General features: G+C 43.7%; 1 protein-coding gene across 2 annotated transcripts; it reads right to left on the bottom strand.

Annotated features, from left to right (window-relative positions):
* Positions 1 to 6,936: 6,936 nt before the first annotated feature.
* Positions 6,937 to 24,238, bottom strand: LOC108705080 (TATA box-binding protein-associated factor, RNA polymerase I, subunit C). 2 transcript variants are annotated; one of them, XM_041580724.1, is made up of 15 exons: positions 24,136 to 24,238; positions 21,196 to 21,336; positions 20,843 to 20,936; positions 20,178 to 20,293; positions 14,709 to 14,804; positions 14,140 to 14,210; positions 13,641 to 13,879; positions 13,410 to 13,541; positions 12,181 to 12,298; positions 11,963 to 12,034; positions 11,255 to 11,390; positions 10,527 to 10,655; positions 9,546 to 9,720; positions 8,875 to 9,012; positions 6,937 to 8,790 (listed from the first exon to the last, which is right to left on the bottom strand). In XM_041580724.1, the coding sequence occupies exons 2-15, from the start codon at positions 21,322 to 21,324 to the stop codon at positions 7,472 to 7,474; spliced, it is 2,964 nt and encodes a 987-aa protein (XP_041436658.1). In that variant the 5' UTR covers positions 21,325 to 21,336; positions 24,136 to 24,238; the 3' UTR covers positions 6,937 to 7,471. The 2 variants fall into 2 exon arrangements, with proteins under 2 accessions (XP_041436658.1, XP_041436659.1); XM_041580725.1 differs by lacking the exon at positions 24,136 to 24,238 and adding an exon at positions 23,965 to 24,088.
* Between the last annotated feature and the right edge of the window lie 165 nt (positions 24,239 to 24,403).

Here is a 24,403-nt window from a genome sequence, read left to right as displayed (position 1 = left end):
TATAGTAGTACTTATCTGTTATCTACTGTGTATCCTGTGCTTGAATGGCTTCCCCCATGGCTACACTGCAGCTTGTTTATATAAACTATAGTAGTACTTATCTGTTATCTACTGTGTATTCTGTGCTTGAATGGCTGCCCCATGGCTACACAGCAGCTTGCTTCTATAAACTATAGTAGTACTTATCTGTTATCTACTGTGTATTCTGTGCTTGAATGGCTGCCCCATGGCTACACAGCAGCTTGCTTCTATAAACTATAGTAGTACTTATCTGTTATCTACTGTGTATTCTGTGCTTGAATGGCTGCCCCCATGACTACACAGCAGCTTGTTTATATAAACTATAGTAGTACTTATCTGTTATCTACTGTGTATCCTGTGCTTGAATGGCTGCCCCATGGCTACACAGCAGCTTGCTTCTATAAACTATAGTAGTACTTATCTGTTATCTACTGTGTATCCTGTGCTTGAATGGCTTCCCCCATGGCTACACTGCAGCTTGTTTATATAAACTATAGTAGTACTTATCTGTTATCTACTGTGTATTCTGTGCTTGAATGGCTGCCCCATGGCTACACAGCAGCTTGCTTCTATAAACTATAGTAGTACTTATCTGTTATCTACTGTGTATCCTGTGCTTGAATGGCTGCCCCCATGGCTACACAGCAGCTTGTTTATATAAACTATAGTAGTACTTATCTGTTATCTACTGTGTATCCTGTGCTTGAATGGCTGCCCCCTAGCTACACAGCAGCTTGTTTATATAAACTATAGTAGTACTTATCTGTTATCTACTGTGTATCCTGTGCTTGAATGGCTTCCCCCATGGCTACACAGCAGCTTGTTTATATAAACTATAGTAGTACTTATCTAGGGGTAAATAGTGGCATGACACAGTGTTGTCCCACATTAACACTCACCTTCCCTCATTGGATTTGTTACAAATAACAAGAGACTTTTGTGCCCTGGGGTGAGACGGGCAGAGGTTGGTAGAACTGGAGTCAAACAACTGCCCCAACAAATACAAATCTCACCGGATCTTTGGCACAAGTTTCTGTTCAGTATTTTGAGGCCTTAAAGCTCATTGGCTGAACAAGGGGATCATGTGACGTCTCAGCAAATGTCGCCACTTTGTTTGTTGTTCATTAAAGGCAAAGGGTCGAGAGATAAACGTTGTTCAGTTGAACGTCAGATAAAAATAAATTATTTCATCCACACGACTATTAACAACATGAAAACGTTTCCAGGGGTCGTGCGCGACGAACCTTCTCACTTCACTTTAGACACTAATTCTGGTTGAATTTCCCAAGTCTTTGCAACTTCACTCACTTCCTGTACGAGTCACTTATTCCTCAGTGATGTCACTTCCTCAGTGATGTCACTTCCCACAAGTCTATTGGCTCAGTGAACAGTTTCCCAATTTCTTTACACTTTGGAAATGAATTTGTTTAATGAAACCTCGCTGTGTAATAAGAATAAATAATATAAGATTCCCCCAGTGTTTCAGACAGACGCCCCCAGTCTCTCGCGCCCCCCTGCGTCTGACAATCACATCCCATACATTGTATTTTATAGACATGAGTCCCAGTGAGACGCCTCAGCCCCTGTAGTGTAACGTGTCTCATCTATAAGGCTAATAGCCACACAAGCAGGTGAGCCTCTCTCTAGTAATAATAAGAATACAAGTTGTCTAACGAGGCTCCTCATTATGGTAATTAGCCTTGTGATTGTTTCCTCAAGGGCAAAGCCCCAATGCAGCACAAGCTGATGCATCTGATTAAATTTTCGGACCATGTGTGGAGAGTCCCGACATTTTTCGTCCGGCGGAGATCGGTCGTTTGGTCGATGGGACAGGTTAGAAAATTTCTGTCGGCTGCCGATAATATCTCTGCGTGTATCGCCGATCGTACGATTTTCAGAGGGAGACTGTCACTAGTGTTGTCAGACATAAGTATCGTACGATTACTGTCAGGGGCAGAACATCGGCTCATCTGTTCTTATTTGATCGGAATGGTAAAGACTTTGATCTGAATGGTTAGTGGAGGGTCGGGAGATGGGAAAGTCCGATCGTACGATGATTCGTACGATCGGATCTTTGCGTCTATGGCCAGCTTAAGGCTCCACTGCATCCAGCTTCGGCCTGCAAGAGCCGTGCAACAGGACTCCAGCGCTGCATCCAGCCGCCCCCCCCATGGCTTTAATGAGAAGAATAAAGATCGGTTTCCCCTATTGGATTATAGAGCCCCAGTTTACTAAACTATTTCCTTATGTAAGTGGCACAGTCACATGATCTTTATTACAAAGCTCATCCAATAGAATAACAGAAATACTGATTGACAGGAGATCCAATATGGCTCCCGCTGGCCTCCACAGTTGGGAACTCCGGGCCACTACAATAACATGTCCACAGACCCTACAAGTGACATAAGAGATAGTCTATATGGCTAATGATTAATAAAAACATTGCAGACTATTTCACCAGAGAGCTTCCTCGTATCCCACAAATACATTAATCATTAGTAAATCCACCCGGTCGCCCGAATGTATTTGGGATTGGCTCCGTTTTCCAACCATTAAGTAAATGTGTTGACTGTGACCTTCAACCATTGGTAACACTAATACCGAACTGTCGGCAAGATACAAGTGATTTGCTTAAAGTAAGTGAATGTAAAACTGATGAGGGGGTTATTCTGAGCACTTTTGTCATTTACATTCATTATTTATTTTGTTTTTATTTAGGACAGGCCCCCCCTTACAAGTTAAAAAAATTGGGGCCCCAAAGAATATTTTTTTAAAAAAAACACTAGCGCCAGGGCCCCCCTTACAAGTTAAAAAAAAAATTGGGGCCCCAAAGAATATTTTTAAAAAAACATTGGTGGCAGGGACCTATAGAGTATTAAAATAATACATTAAATCATTAAAAAAAACACACACACACACACACATTGGTGTTTAGAGGAATTGAACTCGTGGCTTCAGGACATGAAACTTCGCCTCCTTTTGTGACTTTGGGTCTTTTCACCACTTCAGGACTTCAATTTCAGCTGTTTTCGTGACTTCGGCTTCCGCATTCGAGACTTGGGCTTTTCGGCACTTCCACATTCAGGACTTCAGAAGGAGGCGGCACGGCTTCAGGCTTTGGCACTGCCAAGGGGGGCCCGGCTCTTTTAAAAGTTCAGCACTGCTGGGCCCCCCTTCAGGCCCGGGCCCGGTAGACTCGTACCCCCTATACCCCCCTGATTTCAGCCCTCTGCAACAAATCTAGGATTCGGTTTGGTATTCAGCAAGGTTTCGGGCTTTTTCAGCAGGATTCAGATTAGGCCAAATCCTTGTGTCAGGCGAACCAAATACGAATTTGCATATGAAAAATAGGGACAGGAGGGAAATCAGGTGACTTTTTGTCACAAAACAAGGAAGTAAAAAATGTTTTCCCCTTCCCACCCCTAATTTGAATATGCAATCGAAATTAGGATTCCGTTCGGTATTCAGTCAAATCTTTTGTGAAGGATTCAGGGGTTCGGCCAAATCTTTCGCGAAGGATTCAGGGGTTCAGGGGAAGTTGTCAGGAGAAAGAAAGAGGCTGATGTTCTTCTGCTTAGGAATAAAATTAGAAACCTTTCTCACATCTTTCCTAAGCAGAAGAACATCAGTTTTCCATTCACTTATTTTAAAGGTTTACTTATCCTTTAAAAACTGAAAGCAGTAGATGGGTTAAACTGTTAATTATGTAGTATTGACATAGAAAGCTTATACCTGTGAATACCCACAAGACAAAGGACTGAGATGTATAGAGGAATGTCTGCTTGATACCAATTTACCTAATAATCTGGTTTATTTCTTGTTGGGTTGCCTCTATATAGTTCTTAAAAGTCAAATTAATTTGGCAGACTTGGGGGCCATCAATGGGGGGGGGACATCAATGGGGGCGGCCATTGCTCCTGCATTTGATAACTTGTTTGTACATTACCTTGAAAATAACTTTTTTCTCCTAGAACATAGGTACGAAGAGAATATATAGTTGTACCTGAGATATGGGGACAATATTTTAGGAATCTGGAAAGGTGAAATTGATAAGATTCCACCTAATGGTGAAAGAAGCAAATGAGAGCCCCCCACTATTAATACAGAGGTGGCTGATGGTCCTTTACATTTACTTGGTGTCTCCCTCACTATAAGGGAAGGTAAAATCTATACAGACCGTAACAACCTCTTAAATGCTACCAGCTGTCACAATCCAAAATGTACGAATGCGACTAAGTGTCAGTTTCTCAGGGCCAGAAGGATGGCTTCACATGACAACGGATATCAGAAAGCGGCAGGAGATTTGATAAGAAAGAAAGACTGGTACAACCCCAAGGGATTCTTTGTTAATAAAAGAACCTGTTAAAGAGGAAACTATTAACAAATTAGGGGTTGGGGAGCACCATCCATCAAGTACAAAGAAAGGTGTGCAGGGTCAAATAATAATTAACATAAACAAAGAAGAAGAAAGAAATGACCCATCCAATTGCACCACCCCATTCAAGTATTGCCAAACTCAAGTGAAGTAATTCATAAAACTTAAATTTAATGAACTATTAAAACATAGTCTAGATAGCACCATTAAAAAGAAGGTAGAGGTAAGGAGGCTGGTAGACTGAAAACCAGGGGGTTGGAGGGGTTTTCTGAGTCAGGAGTGACGGTTGGTTCAGGAGAGCTGATGTATAAACAACCAGCACATTGTTAACACTATATATCTGTACGTACAGCAGTAGTGCCCCGCGTGCAGCCACCCCTTCACCCACTTCAGGATCCCTCCCTTCAGGTGTGCGGGCGAATCGCTAAAGGATCCGAATAGCAAGCCTCAGTACATTTAAATCGTTCCAGAACTCTGTGTATTGGAATGCTAGCTTCAATTGGTAAACCCACGGATCGTATATTGAACCAACCCCTTCACCCTCAAGAGTCCCCTCCCGATCCGATTGCCCCCGTGATAGATTCTTTGTCCCTACCAGACGCCTACCTAACCAGAGCTAAAAGGCGCACTTTTAGCTCTGGTTAGGTAGGCGTCTTGTAGGGGACTCTTGAGGGTGAAGGGGTTGGGATCCTGAAGTGGGTGAAGGGGTGGCTGCACGCGGGGCACTACTGCTGTACGTACAGATATATAGTGTTAACAATGTGCTGGTTGTTTATACATCAGCTCTCCTGAACCAACCGTCACTCCTGACTCAGAAAACCCCTCCAACCCCCTGGTTTTCAGTCTACCAGCCTCCTTACCTCTACCTTCTTTTTAATGGTGCTATCTAGACTATGTTTTAATAGTTCATTAAATTTAAGTTTTATGAATTACTTCACTTGAGTTTGGCAATACTTGAATGGGGTGGTGCAATTGGATGGGTCATTTCTTTCTTCTTCTTTGTTTATGTTAAAGAGGAAACTAATAGACTCCCCCTGGTAAACACATAAAGTAGACATAACAAAAGTGTCGAGAAAATGATGAAGAAGTTCTGGCCAATTTTACAGAATGATAAAACAATGAGTAGTCATCTATATCCCACTGTTCTACTATAAACAGGGACACACAATGAACGATGTGTTTTGTGCAGAATTTAGACACAATAAAATGCAGATTTTTTTTAAAGTCAAGACTGGGATACATTTCCTTTGCCTCAACTGCTTATGCTGTTTGACTATTATATAGTGAATAAAGTACCCCCTATTGTAAACCATAAGGATATTATAAGTCACCGAGGAGTTTAATGACCAGATAAAAACACGAGGCCGAACAGGTCATGGAACTCCGAACTTACTTCTAATATCCTCTAATTTTGAAACAGGGGTAACTTTATTTATTACAATACACAAGTTTTAGTGAGTCATGTGGCTAAAATGACATCACTGGTCACCGTTTATAACTGATGACATCACTGGTCACCGTTTATAACTGATGACATCACTAGTCACCGTTTATAAGGACATCATTTACAAGATATTCATGGCTTTTGTGTATTATAAAAGGGGACACAGTACAACACCCGATGAAGGGGAATAATATTCAGTTACACGGTTTAGCGACCCGTAATTCACAATATGCTGTTTACATGTTAAAATGTCCTTGCGGCATAGTATACGTGGGTCGGACTATCCGAAAAGTAATAATAAAAGAACATAAAAGTGACATTAGAAACTTTAAGAAAGATCCAGCATCTGATACTCCAGTTTACAGTCATTTTAATTCAAATAAACACTATGTGTCCCAGTTACAGGGAAAAAAATTTTTTTTCAAAATGAATCAGTTAATAGTGCTGCTCCAGCAGAATTCTGCACTGAAATCCATTTCTCAAAAGAGCAAACAGATTTTTTTATATTCAATTTTGAAATCTGACATGGGGCTAGACATATTGTCAGTTTCCCAGCTGCCCCAGTCATGTGACTTGTGCTCTTATAAACTTCAGTCTCTCTTTACTGCTGTACTGCAAGTTGGACTGATATCACCCCCCCCCCCCCAGCAGCCAAACAACAGAACAATGGGAAGGTAACCAGATAACAGCTCCCTAACACAATATAACAGCTGCCTGGTAGATCTAAGAACAACACTCAATAGTAAAATCCAGGTCCCACTGAGACACCTTCAGTTACATTGAGAAGGAAAAACAGCAGCCTGCCAGAAAGCATTTCTCTCCTAAAGTGCAGGCACAAGTCACATGACTGGGGGCAGCTAAGAAATTGACAAAATTTCTAGCCCCATGTCAGATTTCAAAATTGAATATAAAAAAATCTGTTTGCTCTTTTGAGAAATGGATTTCAGTGCAGAATTCTGCTGGAGGAGCACTATTAACTGATGCGTTTTGAAAAAAACATGTTTTCCGATGACAGGATCCCTTTAAAGTGGTTGGAAATAGTAGAGGTAACACAGATTGGAGGGGACATCAGAAAATTACTTAAAGGTCAAAAAACTATAAAAAAAAATGTACTTTATTATATATATATATCAAGCATGTACAAATGACCAATGGAGTACAGCATGCTTCCTATAAACTGGTCGTTTATTTCTATTATTACTTGTTGACTAATCTGTACTCTCTCTTCCTTTAGTGGGAAATGCTACTGCTGCCCTATATTGTGAATAGGATATAAATACAACTCACCACATTATATCAACGCCATACTGGTAGGTAACACTGGCAGTATTATTGTCTGATTAAACTGATTGGATTTAGTAGAAAATACGAAAGGGTTTTGTAGCCATTTGGGCTCTGTAGGCTTCATGGACTTGTGACCACTATGGACTTGGGAGGTCAGGCTTGAATATCCCCATTGCAGTGACCTTATTTGCCAGAGGGATATAATTACCTGATGTAATATGTGCACTAACACTTGATAAAGAGCCACCTTGCTCCAAACATGTTGTGTTAAATAAACCTTGCAGCACAGCGGTTTCTGAACCTGTTTTGCAAAAACCCCAGAGCCTTTCATGGGTTGGTATTTAGGATCAGAATCCCATTCGGGGTCTCTTTTTTGACTGCTGGGATCGGGATTGAGACCTCTGGGAGAGCGACTGAGACTGCTGCGAGAGGGAAATGGTCTGAGAAGGGAAGGAGGAGGCAGGAGCGTTCCTAGCGTGGGTTTGGGGTTCACTGGGGTTACCCAGGAGAGAGATGAAATCTCGGACGGTTTTCCTCCTCTCACGTGGGATTCCCCTAAAATTCAGGGACTGGGAAGACAGGAGGGAAGAGCTGTCATTGGGTGTCTGGGAGTTGCCATCTTCTGGCCAACTCTTGTGCCCCAATTCTCTATGCTGAGTCTCTGTAGCATCCATGGATTCCTGTGTATCAGTCCAACTAGACTGGTGATCTGGGGGAGGGCTCCTCATTCGCTTGCTGCCTGTGGGAATGGGTTCTGGTTCAGAGAGAGGTTCACTATAGACAGACCAGGCAGAACTCTGATCGTAGGTACTGGAGTCCAGACTGAGGGACGAGGTGAAGCTCCCAGACAACCTGCTGCAAGATCTTGCCCTCTGCAACTTCTGCCTCCTGCGTCGCTCTCTCAGAGACTGCACTTTGCTCTGTCGGTTCAGTCCAAGGTAGTCCTCCCACCAGAAGCCCAACTGCCCGTTCCATGCAGCTGTCAGCCTCTGGCTTAGTGGGTCCTTCCAGGTTTGGGGACACACAGGCTCTAAAGCTCCAGACACCAGTGGGGTATTTAGCTGCACCAGATTCCCATGCCTCATACTTTCTAGGAGAGTCCTGCGCAGCTCGTCTGAGGCCGAAACAGATTTGCCAGAGTCTGATTCGCTCACTTCCAGACTCTTCAAGAATTTCTTTATTCCAAACTTAGGGCGGCTGGGGCCCTTTGGCTTCAGTTCCTGGTTAAGGGCACGTAGCCACCGCTGTAGGCAGCGCAGAGACTTGGAACTGAGATGGGAAATACCCGTCCTGTTTTCTGTCTGAAGGTTTGTAGATTGGGCAGCCCCATTAGCTTCATGGGCAGAGCCATTTTGAGAGTTGGGGTCTGACTGAGAAGACAGAGAGCAAATTGTACGGTCCTGTACTGGGAGACTTTCAGTGCTGCCATCTCCTGGTACAGTCTGTCCTTCTTCATGGGTAGAAATGGATTCTGCATTGTGATTGGACAGGGGGTGTGCTGAAGTATGCTGATGGGTGGGATGCCTTTGACCCTCCCCTTGGTCAGAATCTTCTGGACTGTCAGGGGGTTGGTGCACCAGGGTCTGATAGAAGAGATCTCCAGGGTCTGTCAAGCTAAAGACCATAATAGAATCCTGGTCTGATGTCATGTGGGCTGCAGCCAATCCTGCGGGAGCAGAGAAAACAAAAGGACAATAAGATAAGTACCAACCCATTCACCTACGATTCCACCCCTAGTGATGGCACTTACCCGCTCCCGGAGATGCAAGCCTCTGTGCCACATAGTCATGATGGAGGGGCTGTAACGGAGGCAGGTGGGCCAGGCATTGTGAGGGCTGAGGGACACTCAGGGTGGGGAAGAGCATCTGTAATGGAGACAGGGTCCCACCTGGAAAGAGAAAGTCCGTAGCAAACAATTCCTGATGACACGAAGCAGCCACACTTGGCCCAAACAGACACTTCCCATGCAAAAAGGAAAAGGGACATTTGGAACAAAGAGGCAGAGCCACACACGCAGCCAATCAGATCTCTACAAAACAGAAGACCAGAATAGGATCTATCATTCAAATGGATAGAGAGGAGAAGGTCACACAGAGTTAGAGCCAATCAGATGCCTCCCCTTGCTGTGTGAGCATTACAATGGTGTGCCAAGAGCTGGGGGTCTCTGTGTATGTTATGCTGCCCCTTTTTGAGGGGCACCATCAAGAGAGGCAAGAAGGTCAGTGCTGGGGAACATGAGGCATAAGAAGCCCTGTTCTTGTCATGTCCAGAGATCTGTTGCACTTGACAGCACCGAGTCCTGCACCTCAATCAGACACAGGGCAGCTTTCCCCCTCTCATGGTACAGGCAGATCAGCCCCTGTGCATTACTGACACATGACTTTTTCATACCTGGGTTGTGGGGGGTTCTATCTCAGGTACCTGTATACTGCAGCATGAGGGTCTCTCCCCGCTGGCTTCCCAGTACAACCTTGTTGGATCGGCTGCTTTGTCTACAAGGGATAATCTGGGCAAAGGATGGTGGAGATTGGAACATGTGATCCCATTTCAGGAGAGGAACCAATGGAAATCGCTCATCCATGATGTACACTGAGAACTGTGGGTAAGAGAAAGAAGGCTTAGAGTATAGGCAATACTGCACTAGGTCTATTATACAGTGTTACAGTCCCACTCACAGTGCATCACATAGTAATCATCCATTTGCAGAACTCAACAGAGGAGTAATGAGGCACAGTTACTCTCAAACCTCAGTATAGGAGTATCATTAACTGGGGACCACTGAAGCAGTGCTGACTTCCTGACAACATATACCTGGGTAGTAATGAGGCCGGGCACTGGGTGTTGATACCTGGGTAGTAATGAGGCGGGGCGCTGGATATTGATACCTGGGTAGTAATGAGGCTGGGCACTGGGTGTTGATACCTGGGTAGTAATGAGGCCGGGCACTGGGTGTTGATACCTGGGTAGTAATGAGGCTGGGCACTGGGTGTTGATACCTGGGTAGTAATGAGGCTGGGCACTGGGTGTTGATACCTGGGTAGTAATGAGGCCGGGCACTGGGTGTTGATACCTGGGTAGTAATGAGGCCGGGCACTAGGTACTGATACCTGGGTAGTAATGAGGCAGGGCGCTGGATATTGATACCTGGGTAGTAATGAGGCAGTGCGCTGGATATTGATACCTGGGTAGTAATGAGGCCGGGCACTAGGTACTGATACCTGGGTAGTAATGAGGCCGGGCACTGGGTGTTGATACCTGGGTAGTAATGAGGCCGGGCACTGGGTGTTGATACCTGGGTAGTAATGAGGCCGGCACTGGGTGTTGATACCTGGGTAGTAATGAGGCAGTGCGCTGGATATTGATACCCGAGTAGTAATGGGGCCGGGCACTAGGTACTGATACCTGGGTAGTAATGAGGCAGTGCGCTGGGTTCTCCTCTCTCAGGCAGCGGGGTAAGATGACTCTCTCCCCCCTCTGACATGAAGCTTCTTGTCCAATACGGAAAATGTCCAACCCCTGAGCATCAGGTACCTGGAAATGAAGAGACAGAGATAATGAACAGAGAAAACTTGGCTAAATGGGGTAAGAAACATTCCTACAGCTGAACAACCAATAAACCTCTCCAGTATGTTGGCCCCATTAAGAGTATGCCCCTCATACTCTACCCTGCGTGCCCCTCATGCTCTCCTCTGCGTGCCCCTCATGCTCTCCTCTGCGTGCCCCTCATACTCTCCTCTGCGTGCCCCTCATACTCTCCTCTGCGTGCCCCTCATACTCTCCTCTGCGTGCCCCTCATACTCTCCTCTGTGTGCCCCTCATGCTCTCCTCTGCGTGCCCCTCATACTCTGCCCTGTGTGCCCCTCATGCTCTCCTCTGCGTGCCCCTCATACTCTGCCCTGTGTGCCCCTCATGCTCTCCTCTGCGTGCCCCACATACTCGACACTGCGTGCCCCTCATACTCGACACTGCGTGCCCCACATACTGTTCTGCTGATGAAGATATAAATGTGCTATTGCCCTTTAAGCCGAGGCAGTTTCTGGTACAGTTGTATATCACACTGATCCCATTAGGTACCAGATGATTGGGGGTATATTTAGGCTGTGAGGTTTTGGTGGGCAAAGGAATGATACCCTTATGTCCACAGACTGAACTCCAGTCCTGTCTGCATACGTCAGCACCCGTGGGTGGGAAGTGTAATCACCCCACCTCCAGTCAAGATCATCACGGAAAAACAGGGTGTCAGAATCATTACGAAGCAGGTTCAGCCTGTGGGAAATAAGAAAGAGGAGGGGCAAAATCAGCAGGGGAGTCGACCTATAGGCTGTCATGGTAGGCTGAACCTGGAGTCCCACCTGCAGTGGGAAAGTAAGGTTGGTTGAAGCTCATCCTGCAGGAGTCAGTCAGGCTTTGACCCCCCCAAAAAACTGGAAGCAGGTTTGGCCAGTAAATTAGCATACAGGGCCAGCTCAGAACCCAACAGCATAGAGAAGTTCAAATTGGGGAAGGATGCCCAATGGGCTCAATCAGCAGAGGTAGGTTAGACCATGACCTCAACTAGAAATAGAAAGTCAGACTGGCAGTAAAGTAGGTACAGAAGGTTAAAGCTAGAGGTCACGAGGTACTGGAAGATTGAGCAGGATATTTGGGCTGAGATTAAGCAGGAGAGGGGTGGGAGTAAGATGAATTATTATTTTGGTGCATCAGGAAAAGTTTGGTCAGAAAATAAAGGATTAGAGTGGGGGTAAGCCAATAGTGGAAGGTCAGACTAGGAGCCAAACCAATAAGAAAAGCGGTTGTTTTATAATTGGAATAAAAGCGCAAGACTCCCCCCTACTTACCCGGTCTCCACATTCCACAGATAGAGACCCCCATGTTCAGTGCACACACACAGCTCCCCGGGCAGGTAAGGGCTGTGAGACAGAGAGGAAACATAATGAGTGGATAAGGGGTTCCCTGCTGGACAAGTAGGAGAGGGAAAGAGGAAATAATACGAATTTGACCATAAAGAATAATGTGTAACATTTATAACTATATGAGGGGAGGGAGCAGTACTTACCTGACATTGATACAGGTACTGGGGCTCTGAGTATTAATCACCTGAAGGGATCTCGGGGGATCTTGGGAGGAGAATTTCCAGGAGGCCAAGTGGTAGTTGGAGCGAACTCCTACCAGAACTAGAGGGTGGGAGAGAGAAGTCCATTTCATGTGTCTGACATTACGCTGCACATTCTCAAGCTGACTGGGAGCTGAGACCAGATCAGGAGCAACACTATATACAGGCAGCTGGGTTTTCCTTCGTGTTCTGTTTCACTGGAGACTAGAACTGGCAAACCATTCTATCCCAGTTGTGGGTCATGGCCCAGATAACAAGGATTTGTGTGGCTTTACCTCTATCAGATGCGCCATTTCTCTCGCATTCCCCTCCCCAGCTGCTCCCCTACTGCAGCACAAGTGGCAGGGACACAAGTGGAGGGGGCCAGCAATGGCAGTGGGGAAAGGGGCGATTTTTTGTGTGTGTGTGGGGGGGGGGAGATTGCCGTCCTATAGTTTCACCCCCACTGCCAGTGAACATTCCTATCAGATCATATAATGATATAATATTATGTATATACACAGCAGCAGACACACAGGCAGTGAGAGATCACTGAGGAGCAAAGGCTCCCCCATAAACACCTGAAGAGACTGATAAACACTGATAAACGTTATGCCCACCCAACATCTCATTTCCAACCCAAGGGGGGGGGGTTGAAGTTGCCCACGCTTTGCTGCTGTAACTGGGAAGGTTTCCACTAGATGTTGATCATTGTTAGTGGGAGTTGCTTCCATTCAGACACAAGAGCATTAGTGAGGTTGGGCAGTGATGTTGGGGATCAGACTCACAGTTGGGGTTTCAATTCATTCCACAGGGGTTCAATTGGGTTGAGTTCAGAGTTCTGTGCAGTCAGGTTATTTCCATTATTGTGCTAAAACTGCAAAGGGCCCCCAACTAGTGATGTGTGGGCCGGCCCCATACCCCCACCCCTTTTGTGACATCATCGGTGGGCGTCTATAAAAGGAACCCGGAAGTTGGGCACGGGCTGAGGGAGGGCGGATTGGGGTCGGGAAAACCCCACACAATTTTCCACAAAGTAGGAAGCACAGGATTGTCAGGAATGTCAGATAGTGGCATCTTTGTGGGCAATAATCGGAGTGGCATTAAATAGTAAATTCCAATCATTACAAGGAGTGCCTGGGTGCTTTCAGCTCTCTATTGTAACCCAATAACCTTACTCCTCCACCCCTCACCTTCTTCTGATGAACCCGATTTGTCTGAGGACACTTGTTGGATTCTTCCATTAAGTTCAAACACGGCCGGATCTTCTAGTATTTTCACCGTGTGACCCCCACTTTCCACATTTACTTTAACCTGCTGGAAATCTGATTGATGTTAAGGAATCTTTTGGGATAAAAATCACACAGAGGGGCCCATCTCACACAGTTTCACCAGCTCAAACAGTAGTGTTAATGTAAGGATACGTAACTCATTCATTGCTTCTCCTTGTGGGAAGATTAAACATCCGTAGTGCCCCTGAGGATATGCAGCGTAAGACAGAGCTCCCCCAGTGTTCTGAGTGTTGTACTGCAGTTGTCTCCACTCATCTGCCAATCCCTGATGGACACGCTGAGCCAGCATCGCTGGGGGTATGTCCTGGAGCCAATCACATGCCAGGAATGAGAGGCATCGCAGCTGGGAGTCAGAGTAAGAAAAGGGGCAACTGGAGGGAGAAGAGAAGTGTTTAATTAGGTAATGGGGGAGAAGGAGCAACAGTTGAGGGGAGAGAGAGGAATATAGCTGTGGTATAGGGTAGAAAGGACAGATTGAAAGAGAGAGAAAAGGAGCAAGAAAAGGAGCGAGAGAGAAACCAGGGGAAAAAAGAAATGTGGAAAACAAACAGGAAATACCAGAGGATGTGGTTAAGCAGAAAAACATAGGAAACAGGAAGTGGAAGTGCAGGAAGTCAAAAAATGAACTCACTCTCTGTGTACAGCATGGCGCAGGGACTGCAGCATCCCCGTCATTTTCTTTGTATTGAGTCTCACCTGCCTCTGTATACAAACATATCATTTAACTGTTTACAAACATATCAGATTTAACTGTATACAAACATATCATTTAACTGTTTACAAACATATCGTTTAACTGTTTACAAACATATCATGTAACTGTTTACAAACATATCATCAGATTTAATGGTTAACAAACATATCACTTAACTGTTTACAAACATATTTAACTGTATACAAACATATAATTTAGCTGTTTACAAACATATCAGATTTAATTTTACAAACATATTATTTAACTGTATACAAACATATCATCAGGTTTAAGTCTTTCCTAGAAGCCTTAGTAAATCAACCCTTCTGTCCCTTTCTTGTATGGGTCTGATTAGTAACCATCACTTCCCCCTATGAGTTGGACTAGTCTCTGCCAAATGCATATGATATTAGGGACTGTCTCCCTGCTGTAGCTACTCAATGATTGTCCCTAGAGTACATAGCACCTGCCTGTATGTAAGTGACGGGTCAGTTCAAGTTACTCACATAAACATCTTTATCCCCCAGGTAGCAGTGAGGTTCCAGCAGTTGCCCCATACACTGGAAGGCTGTGTCACTGTGATCCAATGAGAAATTGCCCAGCTGAAGACAAGAAGGGACACATATAGGAAAGGTAAGAAGAGAGAGGAGATTACAAATGAGTCCACATTAGAACATTTGTTTTCTTTATATCTATGCATGGGTAGGAGCTGCCAAACAGTTGTATAAAATTAGGATAAAGCTCCAGAAAACTTATTATCAAAGAAGTAGAATAAAATGGGGTTTTATTGCAGCAGGTTAGTTATTGTCCATATTTTATCTGTTGTGTAAACCTATCCCAGTGTGATTTATACAGGTGAATTGAGATAACCTGAATGTATGAACTGCCTCCAGAAGCAAACTGTGATGCAGACAGCAGGCTACAGGCATGGCACCCAACTTGCTCAACAGATAAGCAGAATTATGGAGGCTCTGCCTTCTACTGACCCTGGCTTGGGCATGTGAGAGTGACACAGAGAGGGCCAGAGATGGACAGGCAAGTATAGTATGATCATCAAGTTAATGTGCTGGAACAGCACCTTAGGACATAAAGTGCTGGGAGTGAATGGCCTAAAGAAACACCTATTAGATACCTTACCAAGTGGAGAATGTTTCACTACAAGAGGTGACTCAAAATAGAAGGTCCCAAGACAACTCTGGCTCTAGGTTCTAATAAATCTGGAGGAGACTGATCAGTGGTGATAATTAGTGATGGCTGAATCTGGACAGTTTATTTGCGTCTATATGCAACAAATTTTTGACACACAACCTTTTTTTTCGCCCATTGGAGTCGCTGGGCGTCTTTTTCGCAGTGAAACCTGGTGAACAATTTTGCTCATCATTAGTAATAAGTGAACCTAAAGAGTGGGTGCCAGCAATATGTTTATCACTGTCAGAGCAGTGGGAAGAATTAGAACTACACCCTATGATAGATGATACAATCTCTCTAGTTGTTGCACCTTTTGACCTTAAAAAACACCCGAGATTGGGCTGAGGCCTTGGAGAAGAACATGGACATTGCAGAGGAAAATGTGAAGCTTGGTGACAGATTGTGCAAAGATACAGCAGCATTTATATTGTTAGCTTCTTATTATCAAGTCAAAAGTCAGTGTTGCAGCTATAGCACTGAGCGAGAAAACTGTAACAATTTCTCTATTTGAGCAGATTTGGACCGGTCAGATCACCCCCTTATTTGCCCCCAGTTCCAAAGTCTGACATCCATAGCAATGGTGATCCATGTGGGAATGTACCAGCATTGCTCTTCCTTTAACTCTATGAATATCATGCACTTGAGCACTTCTGTGGAAATGATGATATAAGTCTCTGTATTAAAGCACAATACCCCCAGATGTCGGTCTCTGAGACTTTCCCCAATAACCAATTGCCTCTTTAAACCAATACAATTATTTCACTAGCAAGGCTACAACTGCTGAGGTTTTCCACACAACATTAATCTGTGTTTAGAGAATTTAACCTTGGGAGTTTGTCACATAGGGCTTGGTATTCATCAGGGACTGGATACATGGTGTTCTGGGGAGGGGATTTTAGGATCCAGATTAATTTATTCATCTGTGATGTTTTTGGGCTGATGTCTCTTAGAGAGTTTACCAAGTGCCTTGGTGGGAGGTTCTGAGGAGTTTTAGGATAGAACTACACAGATGTTTTGACATCCTAATCTAAGGATCCTAATCTAAGGTAAGTAATAGGAATGTTGGACATTGTCGCAGCGTACATAAGACGCTACTGACGGATGTAAACGCTGCATGTTGTGTCTTCATCTGACAGTCGCGTTGTATGTGTGCTGCGACAACGTCCGACGTTCCTATTACTTACCTTAGATTCAGTGCATCTGACGTGAACCTTCGTTTCCTCGCATCGGAACGGAAGGTATCGGATGTCAAAACGCCTGTGTAGTTCTACCCTAATAGTTCTGGAATAACTAGGAGCTCTATTCTTTGCAAGCCATCTGGGTTAAGTGATCAGCAATGATTGCCCTTGAAAAAAAGGGCAAGTGCAAAACTGTCACATTTGCACCCAGAACTGGCTTCTGCCTTGAGAAGATGTTACATACACAGCTCTTTTCTCGTGTTGCCCTTTCAAATTGACTTGCACCTAATGATCTGTATGTTTCTCACAGCCCAAGAGTCATCATTCCATCTGATCTAATTCATTAATAATCATTGGTAGAACTAGAATGTATTCGTGTAGCTGCTAACTGACACAAAAAACTGCCTCTTTATTGAACTCTGCACCACGTCTACACTAAAGAAGTTTAAAAAAGGATTTTGGGAGGCCGAGTCTTTGCCCGGAGTCTGCTGTGTGGCCTCAGCATGTCTTATTATATAAAAACAGACAGTAGTAACCCCACACTATCTGATTATTTTTTTATTCCAGAATTGATTTAAAATTTAAGTTACCCTTAAAGTGCATCAATTGGTGACAGTGCTTGGTAATTTGTGCAATCAATTCAGTGCTAGCACGACAACCAATTCATTTATCAGTATAACCATCAATTAATTTATGACTTTAACCATCAACTATAGTTCATTTATTAAAGTGTCGGTACTTCAATATAATATCAAGTTATTATAAATGCATTTTAAACCATCAATTAATTAAGGTGCCAGTGCTAATAATATTATATAATATTAGCCCACACCCTTGTGCGGTTATGAAGCGCCGTGATCAGTGCTGAAGGCTTTTTTTTTTAATTATTTAAAATTAGGGATGCACCGAATCCACTTTTTTGGATTCGGACGAACCCCCGAATCCTTCGAATACCGAACCGAATCCGAACCATAATTTGCATATGCAAATTAGGGGTGGTAAGGGGAAAACATTTTTTACTTCCTTGTTTTCTGACAAAAAGTCATGCAATTTCCCTCCCGCCCCTAATTTGCATATGCATATTCGGATTCGGTTCGGCTGGGCAGAAGGATTCGGCCGAATCCGAATCCTGCTGAGAAAGGCCGAATCCTGGCCGAATCCCGAACCGAATCCCTATTTAAAATATAAAAGCAGATACATTAATGGTAATCGCACTAGCACTGAATTGATTGCACAAAGGGGCCAATTCATTAACTTCGAGTGAAGGATTCGAAGTAAAAAAACGTCGAATTTCGAAGTGTTTTTTTGGCTACTTCGACCATCGAATGGGCGACTTCGAATCGAATGATTCGAACTAAAAATCGTTCCACTATTCGACCATTCGATAGTCGAAGGTCCCCATAGGCTTGGCTAAGTTTTTTTGGTCGAAGGATAATCCTTCGATCGTTGGATTGAAATCCTTCAATTCGAAGGAATTAATCGTTCGATCGAACGATTATTCCTTCGATCGTACGATCGCAGTATTTGCGCAAAATCCTTCGACTTCGATATTCGAAGTATTTTCATTCCCAGTCGAATATCGAGGGTTAATTCGACCCTTGATGAATTTGCCCCTAAGGGTAACTTAAAAATTAAATTTTAAATCAATTCTAGAATAATAAAATAATCAGATAGTGTGGGGTTACTACTGTCTGTTTTTATGTAATTGTTGTTTAGTAAATATATCTCTACACAATCTGATTAAACTAATTGTAACATTTTAAATAAACTATAAGAATAATCGTTTGGTCTCAGCAAGTCTTGTCATAGAGACTTGTGCCTCAATATAAATGTCCCTGTGTGAAGAGGGAGAAGCTGGAGAGAAGCTAAAAACGGGGTACCTTAAGCAGGGGTGTCTCAGCCGTTGGCCCAGGACGGGTCCCATCTGTACCACTGGGATATCTGCTGCCAAAGTCATAGGAGTGTATGGAGAAACTATTTACCCATGAATTGCAATCCCCAACCAAGGGAAGCCTCCAAAAATGTCCTAACTTAGAGAACCCAGACAGAAAGTTTGATTCCATCTCATCTCTGGGAGTTCTCACAAGATCCGATTGTGTGCCTCCTAGTTTAAAGGGATACTGTCATGGGAAAAAAATTTTTTCAAAATGAATCAGTTAATAGTGCTGTTCCAGCAGAATTCTGCACTGAAATCCATTTCTCAAAAGAGCAAACAGATTTTTTTATATTCAATTTTGAAATCTGACATGGGGCTAGACATATTGTCAATTTCCCAGCTGCCCCCAGTCATGTGACTTGTGCCTGCACTTCAGGAGAGAAATGCTTTCTGGCAGGCTGCTGTTTTTCCTTCTCAATGTAACTGAATGTGTCTCAGTGGGACCTGGATTTTACTATTGAGTGCTGTTCTTAGATCTACCAGGCAGCTGTTATCTTGTGTTAGGGAACTGCTATCTGGTTACCTTCCCATTGTTCTGTTGTTTGGCTGCTGGGGGGAAAAAGGGAGAGGGTGATATCACTCCAACTTGCAGTACAGCAGTAAAGAGTGATTGAAGTTTATCAGAGCACAAGTCACATGACTTGGAGCAGCTGGGAAATTGACAATATGTCTAGCTCCATGTCAGATTTCAAAATTGAATATAAAAAAATCTGTTTGCTCTTTTGAGAAATGGATTTCAGTGCAGAATTCTGCTGGAGCAGCACTATTAACTGATTCATTTTGAAAAAAAAAAAATTTTCCCATGACAGTATCCCTTTAAATTAGTACTTGGACGTGACAGGGGGTTCCCTTTTATACCCAAAGCCCAGCCTCACAAGGTACAGGAAACCCACACCCACAAGGAGAGTTCACTCTCTGAGAGACAATTACTGGTAAGACATGGCTGCTTCATAAGCAGAACAAAGGAACCTTGAAGAGAAAGCGGAGCAAAATGCCATTTGAATAGAGAAGATGGATGCTGCAGACTGCACTGGTTTCTACACAACTGTGTTGCTGGCCAAATTATCCATAGAAGTACTCTGTGGGCTTCCAAAGATTTGCCTGAGCACCAATCAGGCCTGCAGCATGTCAATAAAGGGTTATTTAAAGAGACAGACCATTTAAATTAAAATAATGTGATAGATCTACCGCCCTCCTGTAGTTCACTTCTACTGCACTGGATGATGAAGTTTATATCATTCATATAAACAGTACATGTATCCCTCAATATCTTGGAATTAAAAATAAATCAATAATGACTGTACATTACAAAAATGCTTAGAATAGCCCCCTCGTCAGTTTCACATTCACTTATTTTAAATGTTTATTTAACTGACAGGGAGGTGCAAGTCTGGGTCGGTTACCTCTCAGATGTACAATAAGCCCAAATAATCAGTTACTGCATCATTACTTGAATCCTTTGTTGGACTAAAGTTCTTCATTCATTAAAATGAACCATGGAAAAGCATATGATGTGGTTAGAGGGGGTATAGAGCATTTAGTAAGATAGGAGTAGGATAGAATTTAGGGGTACAGACAGCAGGGAGTGATTAATGAGAGAGTGGGTGGATGGGGGGGTTGTACACACACAGTAAGTAGCAAATATGGGAATAGGGTGGGGGTCCGTTACTAACCTGCTTAGTGAAATCCAGTTGTACTTTGCTTTTCCTCACAAGAGTATTTCTCATAGTGACCCTTTTACTTGTTTCTTGTACAATGTCAGATACAAACACCGGAGGAATCTCACGACCTGCCAGGGAACAATGAAAACAATGTGACCCCCAAATATAAGTGCATTGTGTGCGCAGTGGGAGTGGCTTACACGTGTTATGGGGAGGAGACTAAAATGAGAGTCCAGCGTCTGCTCTTTATTATTATTATTATGAACATGTATTTATGCTCTGGGTATAATGGCTGCAATCAGCAGTGTAACATTAAAGGACCAGTAACATCAAAAAAAGTGTCAGTGTGACCACGTGTGAGAGCGGCATGAGCTGGAGGAGCGAGGGAGAGGCAAGCCAGGGAGGAGAAATCGAGCACCGCTGGATGGATGTCGCCTTTTCTCAAGAGGGCAGAAAGTGGAGTTTCTGTAAGTTATTTCTTAATAAAGGCTTTGCTTTTTTAAAGTTTAATTTGTGTTGGTGTTTTTTTTTCGTTGTATAGGAACGAATTTTTTTTAAAAAAACATTTGATGTTACTGGTCCTTTAAATAAGGGCCCAAAGTCACATGTTTTTTATTGGTCGGCCCAGAGTGAACCAATCATGTATAATATTAGAGGAGGAGGAGGGGACTGGTTACCATGGTTGGGAGGCAGCAGTGGGATTGGTGCAGGGCCGGTTGCTTTCCATCTCTCTGCAGTTCTCGTGTACAGGGGAATGAACTTGTAACCATCCTGTGAATAGAACAACAAGGTGTGTAAGGAGTGTGTAAGCCCCGCCCCCAGCTCTTGCACTACCACTAAACCATTATATGATCCCTGTGTTTCACTAATCCCCAGAGATGCCAGATAAACCCCCTTATCCATTAGCTCCCCTAGTGAGACACTGAACAGCACTAAATATTTGTCTTTATGGACCTCACACTAGGAGGGACCCCTACAATTGTACCACCTGTACCCCATGTCCTGATAATCATTCTCTACTGATCCTCACCTGTCTGCTGTTACTGGGTTCAACTGTGCCGTGTCCCCCGAATCCAAACACAGAGAGGTCACTGGGAGCCTCCCTAGCACAGGGCCCCTCACTGTAGAACGAGGGGAACAGGGAGCCGGGAAACTCCATCTAAGACGTCATCTATAATCACAAGAATGAGATTGTACAGCAAATAAATTCATTGATAGTATATAGCAGTGATCCCCAACCAGTAGCTCGTGAGTAACATGTTGCTCTCCAACCCCTTGGATGTTGCTCCCAGTGGCCTCAAAGCAGGTGATTATTTTTTAAATTCCTGTTTTGGAGACAAGTTTTGGTTGTATAAAAACCAGTTGTACTGCCAAATAGAGTCTCCTATAGGCTGTCAGTCCTCATAGCCTACCAAATAGCCAATCACAGTCCTTATTTGGCTCCCCATGAAATATTTTCATGCTAGTGTTGCTCCCCACCTCCTTTTACTTCTGAATGTTGCTCACGGGTTCAAAAGGTTGGGGATCCCTGGTATATAGGAACAATTGCACTCAAGTTTATTGCTCTCTCTAATTAGCTTGGCCCTGAACTTCAACCACCCTGTTTCTGATTGGCTACAACAGCTCACTCCAAATCTTACCCCAATTGACCTTTGCTAGGCCCCTTAGCATAAACCAAGTCATAATATCCTTATCATTTACAGTAGGGGGTACATGATCCCTTATAATACATGAGTGATACTCAGACTTCCCTGTATAACTCAGCCTGCAGCCTTGTGCCTTTATATGGTCACAGAACAACCCCTCAGTGACTTCTAATATCCTTATCATTTACAGTAGGGGGTACATGATCCCTTATAATATGAGTGATACTCAGACTTCCCTGTATAACTCAGCCTGCAGCCTTGTGCCTTTATATGGTCACAGAACAAACCCTCAGTGACTTCTATATCCTTATCATTTACAGTAGGGGTACATTATCCCTTATAATACATGAGTGACTCAGAGTTCCCTGTATAACTCAGCCTGCAGCCTTGTGTCTTTATATGGTCACAGAACAACCCCTCAGTGACTTCTAATATCCTTATGATTTACAGTAGGGGGTACATTATCCTTATAATACATGAGTGATACTCAGAGTTCTCTGTATAACTCAGTGCAGCCTTGTGCCTTTATATGGTCACAGAACAACCCCTCAGTGACTTCTAATATCCTTATCATTTACAGTAGGGGTACATGATCCCTTATAATACATGAGTGATACTCAGAGTTCCCTGTATAACTCAGCCTGCAGCTTGTGTCTTTATATGGTCACAGACCCTCAGTGACTTCTAATATCCTTATCATTTACAGTAGGGGTACATTATCCTTATAATACATGAGTGATACTCAGAGTTCCCTGTATAACTCAGCCTGCAGCCTTGTGCCTTTATATGGTCACAGAACAACCCCTCAGTGACTTCTAATATCCTTATCATTTACAGTAGGGGGTACATTATCCCTTATAATACATGAGTGATACTCAGAGTTCCCTGTATAACTCAGCCTGCAGCCTTGTGTCTTTATATGGTCACAGAACAACCCCTCAGTGACTTCTAATATCTTATCATTTACAGTAGGGGGTACATTATCCTTATAATACATGAGTGATACTCAGAGTTCCCTGTATAACTCAGCCTGCAGCCTTGTGCCTTTATATGGTCACAGAACAACCCCTCAGTGACTTCTAATATCCTTATCATTTACAGTAGGGGGTACATTATCCCTTATTATACATGAGTGATACTCAGAGTTCCCTGTATAACTCAGCCTGCAGCCTTGTGTCTTTATATGGTCACAGAACAACCCCTCAGTGACTTCTAATATCCTTATCATTTACAGTAGGGGGTACATTATCCCTTATTATACATGAGTGATACTCAGAGTTCCCTGTATAACTCAGCCTGCAGCCTTGTGCCTTTATATGGTCACAGAACAACCCCTCAGTGACTTCTAATATCCTTATCATTTACAGTAGGGGGTCATGATCCCTTATAATACATGAGTGATACTCAGAGTTCCCTGTATAACTCAGCCTGCAGCCTTGTGCCTTTATATGGTCACAGAACAACCCTCAGTGACTTCTAATATCCTTATCATTTACAGTAGGGGGTACATTATCCCTTATAATACATGAGTGATACTCAGAGTTCCCTGTATAACTCAGCCTGCAGCCTTGGTGCCTTTATATGGTCACAGAACAACCCTCAGTGACTTCTAATATCCTTATCATTTACAGTAGGGGGTACATTATCCCTTATAATACATGAGTGATACTCAGAGTTCCCTGTATAACTCAGCCTGCAGCTTGTGCCTTTATATGGTCACAGAACAACCCCTCAGTGACTTCTAATATCCTTATCATTTACAGTAGGGGGTACATTATCCCTTATAATACATGAGTGATACTCAGAGTTCCCTGTATAACTCAGCCTGCAGCCTTGTGCCTTTATATGGTCACAGAACAACCCCTCAGTGACTTCTAATATCCTTATCATTTACAGTAGGGGGTACATTATCCCTTATAATACATGAGTGATACTCAGAGTTCCCTGTAGAAGTCAGGCTTGTGCTTAGGCCAATAGAAGTTCTGAGGGAAGAGAGGGGTCGGTGAGTAGAAAGGAATGACACACAGGAGTCTATATATGACACACACACAAGTTGTACCCCCGGCAGTGTCAGTACAGGAGTGTGAGGGACAGAACAGAAGGAATAAAACAGACTAAGTGTAAGAGACACAGAGTCGCTCTCATTTCCTCACAAGACTCGCTCCGCCTCTCAGTAACACGTGGTCTCTCTCACAGCAGCCTCAGCCTCCACACCGCACACTCTCTGTGGCTCTCACAGTCGAGCACCCGTTACACACAACTCACTCACTCACTTAATCACTCACACATACGTTCCACAAATTGAACCCCAAGTTTAGCATTACCTGTCTTCCTGGTCCTTGTTCAAGTTATTTGGTTACGGACCAATGAAAGGAAGAACTTACGGTCACATGAAAGTTTAAGCCAATTAAAGAAAAGTGGGCGTGTATAGCGGCCATATTGGTACTCGCAGTGTGGAGTTCCGCGTTCAAAGGGGGCGGTACGAAGGTTTCTGTGGGATTTAGATCCCGCCCGGAAGAGACGCATCTGATTTTCCTCCTCCTCATAGTGTGGATACTGTGTCCTGAATAGCGGCAATTGTTCTACACAGCG

This window comes from Xenopus laevis, chromosome 1S (genome assembly GCF_017654675.1).
Source record: "Xenopus laevis strain J_2021 chromosome 1S, Xenopus_laevis_v10.1, whole genome shotgun sequence".
In the NCBI taxonomy this organism is placed as follows: Eukaryota; Metazoa; Chordata; class Amphibia; order Anura; family Pipidae; genus Xenopus; species Xenopus laevis.
This window is presented reverse-complemented; position numbering and strand designations above follow the sequence as displayed.

Coding starts and splice junctions, on each gene's coding strand:
- LOC108705080 (XM_041580724.1), bottom strand. CDS start 21,324: ATGGAGTTTCCCGGCTCCCTGTTCCCCTCGTTCTACAGTGAGGGGCCC. Junction 14,805..20,177: donor AACTGGATTTCACTAAGCAG/GTTAGTAACGGA, acceptor TCTTGTCTTCAG/CTGGGCAATTTCTCATTGGA. Junction 13,542..13,640: donor AGAAGCAATGAATGAGTTAC/GTATCCTTACAT, acceptor AACATCAATCAG/ATTTCCAGCAGGTTAAAGTA.